Source organism: Halichoeres trimaculatus, unplaced genomic scaffold (genome assembly GCF_033239565.1).
Source record: "Halichoeres trimaculatus isolate MK-OKI-2021-1 unplaced genomic scaffold, fHalTri1.1 fHalTri1_scaffold_24, whole genome shotgun sequence".
NCBI lineage: Eukaryota > Metazoa > Chordata > Actinopteri > Labriformes > Labridae > Halichoeres > Halichoeres trimaculatus.
In genome coordinates this window covers 6,782,184-6,793,559 of record NW_027437202.1, presented here as the reverse complement: position 1 = coordinate 6,793,559, position 11,376 = coordinate 6,782,184, and the positions used below count along the sequence as shown (strand labels likewise).

The following is an 11,376-nucleotide window of genomic DNA, read 5'->3' as shown; positions in this document are numbered from 1 at the left end:
TAAAGACATTTGTAAGATTTATTCATAGAGTATACATTTCTCACCTTTATTCAACAAAGACCGCTCTGACTGTCGGAGTGAAAACGATCAAAACAACAAGCATCAAGTACGACTTTAAATTAGAGAGACACTGTGTGTGTTGAGATCTCCACAGAAGAGTTTATTAGTGGATGTTCAGCAAACCGATGGCTCCTCCACGGCGGCGGCTCCCTCCGTCACGGCTTTGACGCATTTGGCCATCGTCTGGGAAGCTCTGCTGATGGAGTCTGAGCACAGAGAGGAGAGAGAGGAGATTCCTCCACATCCTTCTGCTTAATAATCCTTAAAATGAGTTAAAAAGAAAAAGTGTCTCACCTGTCATGTAGAAGTCCTTCGCTGAGAGCTGAGGAGGGACCAGAGGAGCAGCGAGGAGGTCCTGGTTCACGGCCTGAGAGTCACACACAGCAAAGACAAACGTCAGAACGTCTGATTTTAAAAAATCAACTTCCTGGTTAAAGCTAAACTTTTGTGAGTACCTGTGCGAGTTCATTGGCTTGTTTAAAGTAGTTCGCCTCCTCAACATCATCATAACGGACTAGATTAGGAGAGACCTCTGCCAGTCTGGATCGGACCTCTTCCAGAGAGTCATAGGGCAGCGTGATGCCCGCCAGCTGAAACAAAACAGAGAGTCAGAGTTTTAAATTCAGCTTGTTGTAAAGTGAAAGCATGAACCAGATTCTGCTCGCTGAGTACCTCAGACAGCGCTCTGATGATCTTCCAGTCCTCTCGGGCCATCCCAGGAGCGGTGACGGCCACGCGGGTGTGCTGGCTGCGGCCCTCAGTGTTCACGTATGTGGCGTTCTTCTCCGTGTACGCAGCACCGGGCAGGATGATGTCAGCCATTGGTGCTCCGACATCACCGTGATGACCTGGAGGAGTTGATCCAAAGATGAGAACGGCTGCTTTTACATGCGTGTGTGTGTGAATGAGTGTGTGTGTGTGTGTGTGTGTGTGTACCCTGGTAGATGATGAAGCTGTCTTTGGGCAGGTCTGCTCTGGTGATGCAGCCGGCGTCCGCTCCGAGCAGGAACAGGATTTTCGGGGGATTGTTGCGGATGGCGTCCACACCTGGCTTGTAGCCCAAATCCAGCGCAGCTACCTGACTCGCCACTCTGCTCACACACACACATCGGATAGATTAGTGTGCTGATGTGTGTTAAAATGTGTCAACTCAACTTCAAACACCAGGATGTACCTGTGCAGGACGTTGAGGACCTTCCAGCCCTCCTCCACGCCGCTGCTGCTTCTGGCGTTCTGAGCGATGGTGGACACGGTGCTCAGGATGGCCGCTCCGTCTTCTCTCTGCAGGGCGCTGCTGCCCACAACCACGACTGGACGCTTTGCAGCTGCAAGGGTCTGAAGAGAAATGAGTCCTGAATCAGATGCTGCAGAATAAAAGGTGTGTCATGCTGCATGTGTGTGTGTGAGTGTGTTACCTCGCTGAAGGGATGTGTGCCGTTAGCCAGCTCCTTCAGCACTGACGTCTCCTCTCCCAGGTGGTCGTATGAGTAGCTCAGATCGACTTGGTGGCCCACCATGGCGACACGCAGCTCGTTATGGAGCCAGCTTAGAGAGGAAGAGGAGGAAGAGGATGATCAGCTGCAGGAGAAGGAACAGACGTGAGGTGATGAGCTCTACATGCACGTTTAGTCCGACTTTACCTCTTGCGGATTCTTGCGTTGAAAAGCGGGGCTTCGTAGCGTGGGTTTGTTCCCACGAGCAGCAGCAGGTCGCACTCCTCGATGCCGGTGATGCGGGAGTTCAGCAGGTAGTTTGAGCGCAGGTCAGTGCTGCAGACACAGACAGCACGGGTTAAAAACTCATCTTTTATCATCCTGTGTTGCTGAAATTCTTAAATGCAAACACCCTGACCCTGCTCCAGCCATGGGGAAGAGCTCCTCAGTGCACAGGTTCTCTGAGTCCAGTTTGTTGAGGAAATCTTTGAGCAAAACCAGAGTTTCAGCGTCCGCCATCCCTCCTGCGATGGCTGCAACCTCATTGCCCTGCACGCTCTGCAGCTGCAAACACACACACATCAAAGTTTTAACACACAAGCTCACAAATGATCAGTTTCAGAGAAAAGCAACACTTACTGCTCCTGCAGCACGTGTGAGAGCGTCCTCCCATGTGGTCGGGGTCAGCTGACCTGAGGCGTCCTTCACCAGCGGCTGAGTTAACCTCTGCCTCTTCAAACCGTCGTACGCAAACCTGAGACACAGTGTGAGGTTTTCTGTGACTTTTCTTCAGTGGGTGCATCTAAAAAACAAAACCCTAAAAACATCCTGAGCTTTTTACCTGGTCTTATCAGAGATCCACTCCTCGTTCACATCCTCATTCAGCCGCGGCATCACCCTCATCACCTCACCGCCTCTCGTGCTCACCAGGATGTTACTCCCCACAGCGTCCAGAACATCGATGGACTCCGTTTTCCTGCGCAGAGGAAGAGTTAGGCTCAAGTACAATCAGATGTAAAAGGTTTTTAAACTCTGCCTCACCTTGTCTCCCAGGGTCTTGCAGTGAAAGCGTAGGGTTTAGAGGTGAGTGCTCCGACAGGACAGACGTCAATGACGTTACCCGACAGCTCTGACATGAACATCTTCTCCACATACGTCCCGATCTGCAGGTTGTTCCCTCTGCCTGTCGTCCCCAGGTCTTCAACGCCTGCGATCTCACTGGCAAAGCTGCAGGGACACATACAGGTCAGTAAACATGGTATAGGAGGATCTTGGGAGTGGACTGAACTTTTTTGTGACACACTTACCGGACGCAGCGTGTGCACTGGATGCAGCGGGTCATGATGGTCTTAATAAGAGGGCCGATGTTTTTGTCCTCCACTGCTCTCTTTCCTTCTGTGAATCGACTGCGGTCTGAGCCAAACTGCATGGACTGATCCTGGAAATACAAAAGCAAAGATTTAAAGAAAAAAAGTTTAAATCAAAATTTTCTCATAAGTTTGGATAATTCAACTCTTCAGTCTTGAAGAAGCGGTTGCAGAGTTACCTGCAGGTCACACTCTCCTCCCTGATCACAGATGGGACAGTCCAGAGGATGGTTGGCCAACAAGAACTCCATCACTCCCTCTCTGAAGAGACACAAACATGAGAGAAAACATCAGAGAATCACGACGATAAAAGAGTTTAACCTTTGAGTTCATGAAATGTTAGGTTTAGTACCTGGCTTTGCGTGTTTTCTCTGAGTTGGTGAGGATGTTCCAGCCCTTCATGACGGGCATGGCACAAGCTGCAACTGGCTAAAAGACAGAGGAGGGGGCACATACATGATAAGAGAGCTGTAATGAAAAGTTCCTTGAGAAAACTTGAGAAACAGATACACTCTTACCTTTGGAGCTTTCTCGATCTCCACCAGACACATGCGACAGTTTCCAGCCACTGAGAGACGCTCGTGGTAACAGAATCTGGGGATCTGGATCCCTGCTTTCTCACAGGCCTGAAGGAGAAATCAAAGTAGTTCCTATCATTCCCTGCACAGGGATATAACATATCCACATCTATCAGGGAAACAATCTGATGTTTCTGACCTGCAGCACTGTCGTTCCAGGCTCCACCTCCACTGGTTTCCCATCCACAAACACTTCCACCATGTTGCTGGCAGCTCGCACTGAAGTACGCACTAAGGGATCAAAACAAGGACACAAAGTCAAACTAAAGCAGTTATTCTGATTTTATAACACTGATTTTTAAACACATTAACAGCTCTTACCTGTGTTACCAGCCAGGCTGCTCTTGGCAGCTCCGGCCAGGGCCCGGCCGACAGTCGGCAGACGCAACATGACGCACGCTGTGAGAGGAAAACAGACTTAATTCTCATATTTTCAAAGATGATTGCGTCTTTTACTCTTGCAGATTTATGTGGAAAAGTGAGTAAACATGACCAATAGATTTTTTAGATAAGGTGACACTGTACATCTCTTGACCTTGCACATTTTCTCATCAACAAATAACCTAATAGTGACATGACTGAGGTATAATTAAATTAACACTAATTTAAATCAAGAAAACTCAATTCCATCAATAGAAAATAACATATAATTAATAATACTTATAAGAAAAGTGTGAAAATACTACAATATTATCATCATGTTTTATCCCTTGTTTATCTTTTAAGAGGAAGACTTTACAGTAAATATGTGTTTGTTATGAAGTTAAATAATCATTTATTCATAAAGAGGGTGTTCATACAAAAACTCAAACAGCTTTATGCGCACATACTATACAGATTTTAACCCTCTGATAGTGTTTATATCCACAGCCACAACATTAACATTTGAGCTAGCTGCATTATTAGCTGTCACTGTCAACAACAACTTGTTACGTCACTCATCCACGCATTTAAAGCATTATATAACAAATATTATGGGAAGAATATACTGTTAAATATAAGAAAACTTAAGCATTACAAAACTGCAGACTGATTTGAGCATCATGGAGACATAAACAGCATGAACTCTAGAGAGAGGACTCTTAGCTTGTCGGCTAACAGTGATACTCAAGGACACGGGCAGTGCTGTGTTGTAAGCAGGTTATTCAGGGTAATAAGGTCAAATCTGTCAATTTTCTTCTGATCTGATATCTGGTAACGCGTAATTAGGAGGTAGATAAAGGCATTTAATGTTTCTGATTCTTACCTTTCGCTATTTGGCCTTCTGGACCAGAACAGCGGTGATATAAGTTACAACACTCACAGGCTTCGGCTCAGTTAGCGGAACTAGCCCGGTGGATGCTTCTTCTTCGGTGGTTTTAATGGCGGTTAGCATCCGAAGTCAAGCCATGCCGCTGTCTAGTGGACGAAACTATGACCTATTTCTAAAAATAATTTAAAAATAATACAACAAAATTAAACTGCACAATAGAACGAAAAAATACAGAATGAAATTAAATACCAAAAAATAAATTTTTAAAAAAATGAATTTTAATATAACATAACATTACCGGAAGTAGCTACGTGTTCACTTTCGCGACACTTCAGGAAGCATCGCACGGCTACAAATACAAACAAGAGTGGGTGCTTTCTCCTGTGAAGGAGTTCAGCAAAACAGGTGAATTTTATTTATTACAAAATATTTAAGTTGTTTAGCGGATATATTACACATACAGCTTATTTCACGCTGGATTTTGTTATATTAAACTGCCCAGGCCTTATCATCTTGCTCTGCGAGTTAGCATCTAGCTAATTACGACGGTTAGCAAACAGTGTCTGCTCACAAGAAAACTGAACAAATCTCTGAATTAAGAGTGTCAAATCTTAATTTAGCTGTAACTTATGCAGTTTAGTGAGCACTATGAGTATACGTTTGAATAGTAAGGTGTGTCTCGATGTAATAGAGGGCTAAAGCAGCAGGTGTTGACATAGCATTCCCTCATCCTGTGATGTCATTCTGTGTAAGCAGTTTTTCCTTAAAGATAATGTGGTAACAGTTCGTAGTTCAATATTTTAAGCTTAATTTTTGTGAGAAGTCTTTCAGTCAACCTGTCATTACGAATCTACAAACTAACTTTTCTTAAATGTTAAGGGGATCACTGGGTGACTCATATGATATAACTTCAGTATCACGATACAGCAATCTGCTGCATTAATTTAAATATTGTACAACATTATGTTCAATTTATAATCTGTAGAATACCATACTGATGCATCTGTTCAGCTCCCACCTTTTTTTTAACATACGCATATTATTCTTTATATATTCTCTTCATTTCCCATCAGCACCATGTTGCCGACCACCTCCCCCCACACAAACGGAGCCCTTGGATCCAGGGATGCTGCACGTCACACGGCTGGTGCCAAACGCTACAAATATCTGCGAAGGCTGCTCCACTTCAGACAGATGGACTTTGAATTTGCTCTGTGGCAGATGCTTTACCTCTTCACGTCCCCACAGAGAGTCTACAGAAACTTCCACTACAGGAAACAGACTAAGGACCAGTGGGCCAGAGATGACCCTGCTTTCCTGGCGCTGCTCAGCATCTGGCTCTGTGGTATGTCTACAAGCATCTTTTGAGGTTGTTTGATTTAACCCTATCTGGATTTGATGATAACTGAACTCTCCTCTGTTTCTCTGCAGTGTCAACAGTCGGCTTTGGTCTAGTTTTGGACATGGGGGTCCTGGAGACTCTGAAGCTGCTCCTGTGGGTCGTCTTTGTTGACTGTATAGGTGTCGGTCTGCTCATATCAACTCTAATGTGGTAAGGAGAAAGTGCTGATTAAAAGAAACATCATCTTTGGCTTCAGGAGAGACTTGATTTGTTTTGTCTGTTTCAGGATCATCACTAACAAATACCTGCTGAAACAACCCAGCAGAAACTTCGACGTGGAGTGGGGATATGCATTCGACGTTCACTTGAACGCCTTCTACCCTCTCTTAGTCATCCTCCACTTCCTTCAGCTCTTCTTCATTAACCGTGAGCAGATTCTGTGCTTAATTAAACGCCGTACCAACAATCTGTAAGCTTAGATTCTTATATTTCTGTGTCTATGTGTGTGTTTCAGACATCGTGGTGATTAACTCAGACTGGTTTCTGGGATATTTTATTGGGAATACTTTGTGGCTCATCGCCATCGGTTATTATCTCTACATCACATTCTTAGGGTACAACGGTAAGTCACCTTCCTAGTACAAACACAGATTATGGAGAAAAATGACTCTCAGAGACATGTGAGCATTCACCTGGTGATTGTGACGTTTTTCTTCCTGTTTCATTCATCACAGCTCTCCCCTTCCTGAAGAACACGGTGGTGCTGCTCTACCCGTTTGCTCTGCTCGGCCTCATTTACGTCCTCTCCATCTCGCTGGGCTGGAACTTCACTAAAGGTCTCTGCTGGTTCTACAAGTTCAGAGTCCAGTGAGACCAGTCTGGACACTGGATTTTGCTTCTTTTTCAACTCACATCCTGGTGACAAAGACTCTGTTTCCAGCTTCTGACAGCTGAGGACTCAACTTGGCGGATGATTGACTCTGTGGTTTTCAGTTTGGCTCATTTGTTGAGCTCCTTAAAGGTTGAATAATGATGTGTTTGCAGAAACAGTGGGGTTAAAAAAAACAGCTTTTATTGTTGTTCTTTTTGTATGATTTGTAAATAGTTTCAGGTTGTAATATAACAGCTGTTATTGTTTCTGAAGAGGATGAAATGTGACTTTTCTTTGAAAAAAAAAGACTTTAAATTTCCTGATTATTGAGGAGAAAAAAGGAAAGTGGAAGAAGCTGGGGTACGGACTTTATTTTCTTTTCTTTTTTCTTAAAGTGTACATTCCAGCACTTTCAATAAAAGGTTTTATTAACTTAAATTACCTTGCTTCCTGGAGAGAGAAGTTACACTCACAGGACTTTGTTGTTGCTTGTAATGAAAGCAGATGCAGGTGTTGTGGTTATATTTTAAGGCCTCTAGGTGGTGCCATTGTGGAGATGTTACAAAAAACACCATTACTTTTGATTTACAGTGATTTAAAGAAATTAGTCATGAAATTGGACTGATGAAAAGTGCCATACTGGTCATGTGATAAGCCATCTCCCATTCAACTGCTGTTTTCAGAGTCCAAGTTCATAACTGTCACATGAATAAGGTTGGAGATGAAGACATTACACCAGAGTTATAAAACTTTATTACCCTCAGCTGAGACATTGGGTATGAGAGAGTTACAAAAACATTCAGTCCCCCTGCATCTCTTAGCGTTGTATAAAAGTAATGGAAGTTATTCTTCTCATTGTTTCTCACAGTTAAGTTTATTTGAGTGCGTTCATGAGCAGCTGCTTGAACTTCACCAGGTCAACCTTCTTTAAGATGATGGCCTTGCGCTCCTTCTTTAGCACCTCGATGTAGTCCAGCACCATCATCCCTCTGGTGTATTTCCCCTGCAGCTCCACTGTCACCGCGACCTGAGGGAGAGAAATTCAGACTCCTTATTTTGACACCACTCCCTGACATCAGAGCCAGATCTGCTGGATTAAAACCAAAGGATGTTTCACCTCGTCTGTTTCCAGCACCAAAGACTCATCGATTGCTGCAGCCATGGCGTAACAGTCGCAGGTGTTGAAGCCAGGACCTTCCACCACCTCCTTCTGGTACGTGCTGGACTTTGCCATCTGCAGGTAAAATCAAATAACCACAATGAGAGGACATGAAACTCACTGTGTTTGAACATGTTTGTAAATGTGTGAGGAGGAATCAAACTCACCTTCATGGTGTGTTGGTAAATCTTCTTCATGAAACGAGCCTTGTGCGTGTCCTGAGCCAGCCACTCATCGCAGAAAGACTGAGGGACAGAAAAGCACAGAGCTGTAGATATCTGATTCAGGGATTAGCTTTAACTCCTGTAACAAACGTGTCACACACCCAGGGCAGGCTGTTCCTGCAGGTGAACTCCCAGGTGGTGATGTAGATGGGGCAGGTGAAGCGGTCCAGCACGATGTAAGCAGCCTCAGGGTCGGCCACGAAGTTGAACTCTCCACAGGCTGTGGTGTTTCCTCTGGCTGAACACACACACATGTTAAACTCAGCTCCATGCTGACTCTCTCACACAGATGGAGGAGATTTAGAGACACAAACAGGCTCACACTCAGTGTTTCCTCCCATGATGTAGAGCGCTTTAAGCTTTTTAGGGAAGTGTTGGTCCTGGATTGCTGCACAGGCCAAGTTCGTGAGGGGCCCTGTTGCAACCACGGTCACCTGCACATGGAGACAAACATCAAAGTGCACCCTTAGGTGATATTTGATACATGCAAACCTGTGCAAATCCCTGCATGTGTGAGCTGTAAACCTGATTTAGATTTACAGTTAAGTTTTTTCATTCACCCACCTCTCCTGGGTTCTCTTTTACGGTCCTGATCAAGGTCTGCACAGCCCTCCTCTTATGCAGCTTGTCCAAGCCTGGAGCATCTGGATCAGGGGAGTCACCCAGCCCATCCTTCCCGTGGAAATCTCCAGCTCTGCGTGTCAGCCTCAGCATCGGCTCATGACAGCCGCGGTGCACATCGATCTGTGCACAGGCAACAAAATGATCTCCTGAGACAAACCTGATAAGTTACGTTTACTGCATGAACTGACTGGATTTCGACTCACATCCTCTCTGTTGCAGGTTTTCAGGACCCTGAGTGTGTTCTTGCATGCGTTGTCCAAACTTGTGTTTCCGTGTGTGCAGGTGATGGCGAGGATGTCCAGGTTAGGAGCGGCCAGAGCCATCATGATGGCCTGGGCATCATCCACACCGGTGTCCACATCGATGATCACCTTCTTCTTTCCTGAAAGGCAAAAAGAAGACAGAGTGTTTTTAATTCTCAACCCTGGACCACGCCCTGGACCACACCTTGGACTCTGGACTTTGCCATGAGCAGGTCCTAACACATCCTGCTCTTGTCCGGAGGAGCTGACTCCAGATTTCCTGTTGATGGGAGCATGAAAATGATTCACTTTGGCACATCCAAGGAGGGAGGCACATATGACTGCTACGCCCCTGGAGCAGAGCTTGGATTCCTTCCAAAAAGGGGGCTTCAGAGAACAATCTGTACCAACATCTGGGAGCAACTTAAAGCCAGCTGAGGTCAGCAGCTTGAGTCATTAAAAACTTTTACCATGGAAAAAAAAAAAGCTCATGTGAAGCTTTTTATTCAGTATCATGGATGCAACTTGCAAAACGCTAGCTGTTAGCATTATCCTCTTATCTTTGTATATCTGTAATCTCAGTCTCTTGCCAGAAGCAGAATCAAGCTCTACACCCAGCGCTGACATATTACACTGAGGTCTTTGTCTTTTGGATGTTGCATACCTCCCTACAGCCTTTTGTGAGTATCACTTGTCATGATCTGCAAACAGTGTCTCATAGGCTCTTGCATAATCAGGCAAAACAGGGGACGGTGTGTACTTTACCTACATCCAGGAACTCTTGAATGAAACTTCCTGTGTCATCAATCCAACATGAGGTAGTTTTGGGTCACAGCAAAAACTTAAATCTGAATCAAACTTTCTGTATTTGTTGTAAAAGTTGTGGTATCAGACTTAATGTGAGTTGCTTTCACCTGACAGGTCTAGAAAAATGTTTAAAGACTGAACTACTGTCTCAAATTTTAATAAAATCAAAGAAATTGAAATGCAAAATGCCAAATTTAAAGTAAAAAATCTCTTTAAGTCTCCACTCTTTGCAATGCACCTTTAATTTTACAGCAGGTGATAAAAGTCAGTTAACCATCATAGTTTTTGCTCAGATAAAGAAATGTAAGAGAACTCACCCTGCGGAGTAGACATCTCGTCTCTGTGCAGAGGACAAAAGACACACACCCTCGCTCAGTGTCTGCACATTTAAAGCCAGCTGAGAAAAAAAACTTCAAAGTGTTTGTCTCCCTTACGAGTGTTACACAACCCTGACTCCTCCTCCTCCTCCTGTAAGAACTGGTTTCTGAAATCTCTTCGTTTAGGAGAGGCTCCAACTTTTTATATGCTGCATGTGGAACAGAGCGTGCCTGAATCCCTGAAAGAGTTAAAAGCCTGAGGAACATGTGGTCACAAGAAGTCTTTGGCAACAGCTCCTTAGGGGAAGAAACACTCTTCATGCTATATCATAAAAACGCACAGAAAGGAGAAGAGTGTGTCTCAGTGTTGGGTACAAACTGTTTTTGTGGACCTGCCCTTGTTAGTTGGATCAGCTGCAGGCCGTGCAGGCTGTAACTGAGTCTCTGAGGATGAAAACACGCACAGAAAGCTGCGTGCTCTCATTGAAATCAAAGTGCAGACAGTGCCGTAGGAAGTTATCTGATATCAAGCCTTAAGGCTAAATATACTCCAAACTTCAGACCACTCTTTGGATGAAATGGGGTCAGTGTGTCGAGTCTTTGCACGGAGGCTCAAATGGACCGAATGTGTTCAGCCTCAAAGAGACTAGACGCTGGAGTTTGGGCATCAGCTGCTCTGTTATATCAGAAGGGGTCACTTGAGGCGATAAGGCCTCCTGGGCACCGCCCTTTGGGGGGTTTCCAGGCTTGACTGAAGCTCTCTGGATGAGTTTGCAAGACCCACAACTGCTTCTTTGTCATCCAACATCATGCACATGTTGCTGCTTTTATGACTCCTCTGATAGAGTCTTTTGGCAGGAGTGTGCACAGGATTTATGGGAAAGGGGGCCTCGCCTGCAGGGTGGACTGACTAAAAGCACTTCATAAGATCAGATTCACAGGTTGTTGTTTGACGTTTGCTGCCACATGTGATTCAGACTTCTGAAGAAAAGTTTTGTTTCCTCTTTTTCAAACTCAACCGAAGCAGGGGAAGCTAATTTGTGGAGTGTTGAGTGTGCAAAGTGCCTGGATGGTGGAATGCTGCCTCCTAAAGACGGGCT

General features: G+C 44.9%; 3 protein-coding genes across 3 annotated transcripts; 1 reads left to right on the top strand and 2 right to left on the bottom strand.

Annotated features, from left to right (window-relative positions):
* On the bottom strand, nucleotides 1–4,814 carry ndufs1 (NADH:ubiquinone oxidoreductase core subunit S1). The gene is made up of 19 exons (XM_074664874.1): nucleotides 4,685–4,814; nucleotides 3,760–3,837; nucleotides 3,578–3,669; nucleotides 3,379–3,486; nucleotides 3,213–3,289; nucleotides 3,040–3,121; nucleotides 2,801–2,931; nucleotides 2,535–2,720; nucleotides 2,335–2,469; nucleotides 2,133–2,247; nucleotides 1,912–2,057; nucleotides 1,701–1,829; nucleotides 1,476–1,605; nucleotides 1,235–1,395; nucleotides 997–1,151; nucleotides 733–908; nucleotides 516–650; nucleotides 355–427; nucleotides 1–266 (listed from the first exon to the last, which is right to left on the bottom strand). The coding sequence occupies exons 2-19, from the start codon at nucleotides 3,827–3,829 to the stop codon at nucleotides 175–177; spliced, it is 2,193 nt and encodes a 730-aa protein (XP_074520975.1). The 5' UTR covers nucleotides 3,830–3,837; nucleotides 4,685–4,814; the 3' UTR covers nucleotides 1–174.
* A 147-nt stretch (nucleotides 4,815–4,961) lies between these two features.
* unc50 (unc-50 homolog (C. elegans)) lies at nucleotides 4,962–7,306 on the top strand. Its single transcript, XM_074664875.1, has 6 exons — nucleotides 4,962–5,095; nucleotides 5,764–6,035; nucleotides 6,122–6,242; nucleotides 6,319–6,458; nucleotides 6,547–6,654; nucleotides 6,767–7,306. Exons 2-6 carry the CDS (start codon nucleotides 5,768–5,770, stop codon nucleotides 6,901–6,903), a joined length of 774 nt encoding a protein of 257 aa, XP_074520976.1. The 5' UTR covers nucleotides 4,962–5,095; nucleotides 5,764–5,767; the 3' UTR covers nucleotides 6,904–7,306.
* Nucleotides 7,307–7,524: 218 nt separating this feature from the next.
* On the bottom strand, nucleotides 7,525–10,352 carry LOC141786092 (inosine-uridine preferring nucleoside hydrolase-like). The gene is made up of 8 exons (XM_074664811.1): nucleotides 10,277–10,352; nucleotides 9,114–9,292; nucleotides 8,851–9,030; nucleotides 8,609–8,720; nucleotides 8,388–8,524; nucleotides 8,230–8,307; nucleotides 8,021–8,137; nucleotides 7,525–7,930 (listed from the first exon to the last, which is right to left on the bottom strand). The coding sequence occupies exons 1-8, from the start codon at nucleotides 10,290–10,292 to the stop codon at nucleotides 7,778–7,780; spliced, it is 972 nt and encodes a 323-aa protein (XP_074520912.1). The 5' UTR covers nucleotides 10,293–10,352; the 3' UTR covers nucleotides 7,525–7,777.
* Between the last annotated feature and the right edge of the window lie 1,024 nt (nucleotides 10,353–11,376).

Excerpts from the sequence above, each read along its gene's own strand:
- LOC141786092 (XM_074664811.1), bottom strand. Across the intron at positions 9,031-9,113 it reads AAACCTGCAACAGAGAGGAT|ATCGATGTGCACCGCGGCTG; the intron begins GTGAGTCGAAAT and ends GCCTGTGCACAG. Across the intron at positions 8,525-8,608 it reads CATGGGAGGAAACACTGAGT|CCAGAGGAAACACCACAGCC; the intron begins GTGAGCCTGTTT and ends GTGTGTGTTCAG.
- ndufs1 (XM_074664874.1), bottom strand. The coding sequence starts at position 3,829 with ATGTTGCGTCTGCCGACTGTCGGCCGGGCCCTGGCCGGAGCTGCCAAG. Across the intron at positions 1,606-1,700 it reads AACGCAAGAATCCGCAAGAG|CTGGCTCCATAACGAGCTGC; the intron begins GTAAAGTCGGAC and ends TTCCTCTCTAAG. Across the intron at positions 267-354 it reads GAAGGACTTCTACATGACAG|ACTCCATCAGCAGAGCTTCC; the intron begins GTGAGACACTTT and ends CTCTGTGCTCAG.
- unc50 (XM_074664875.1), top strand. The coding sequence starts at position 5,768 with ATGTTGCCGACCACCTCCCCCCACACAAACGGAGCCCTTGGATCCAGG. Across the intron at positions 6,036-6,121 it reads GCTCAGCATCTGGCTCTGTG|TGTCAACAGTCGGCTTTGGT; the intron begins GTATGTCTACAA and ends GTTTCTCTGCAG. Across the intron at positions 6,243-6,318 it reads CTCATATCAACTCTAATGTG|GATCATCACTAACAAATACC; the intron begins GTAAGGAGAAAG and ends TGTCTGTTTCAG.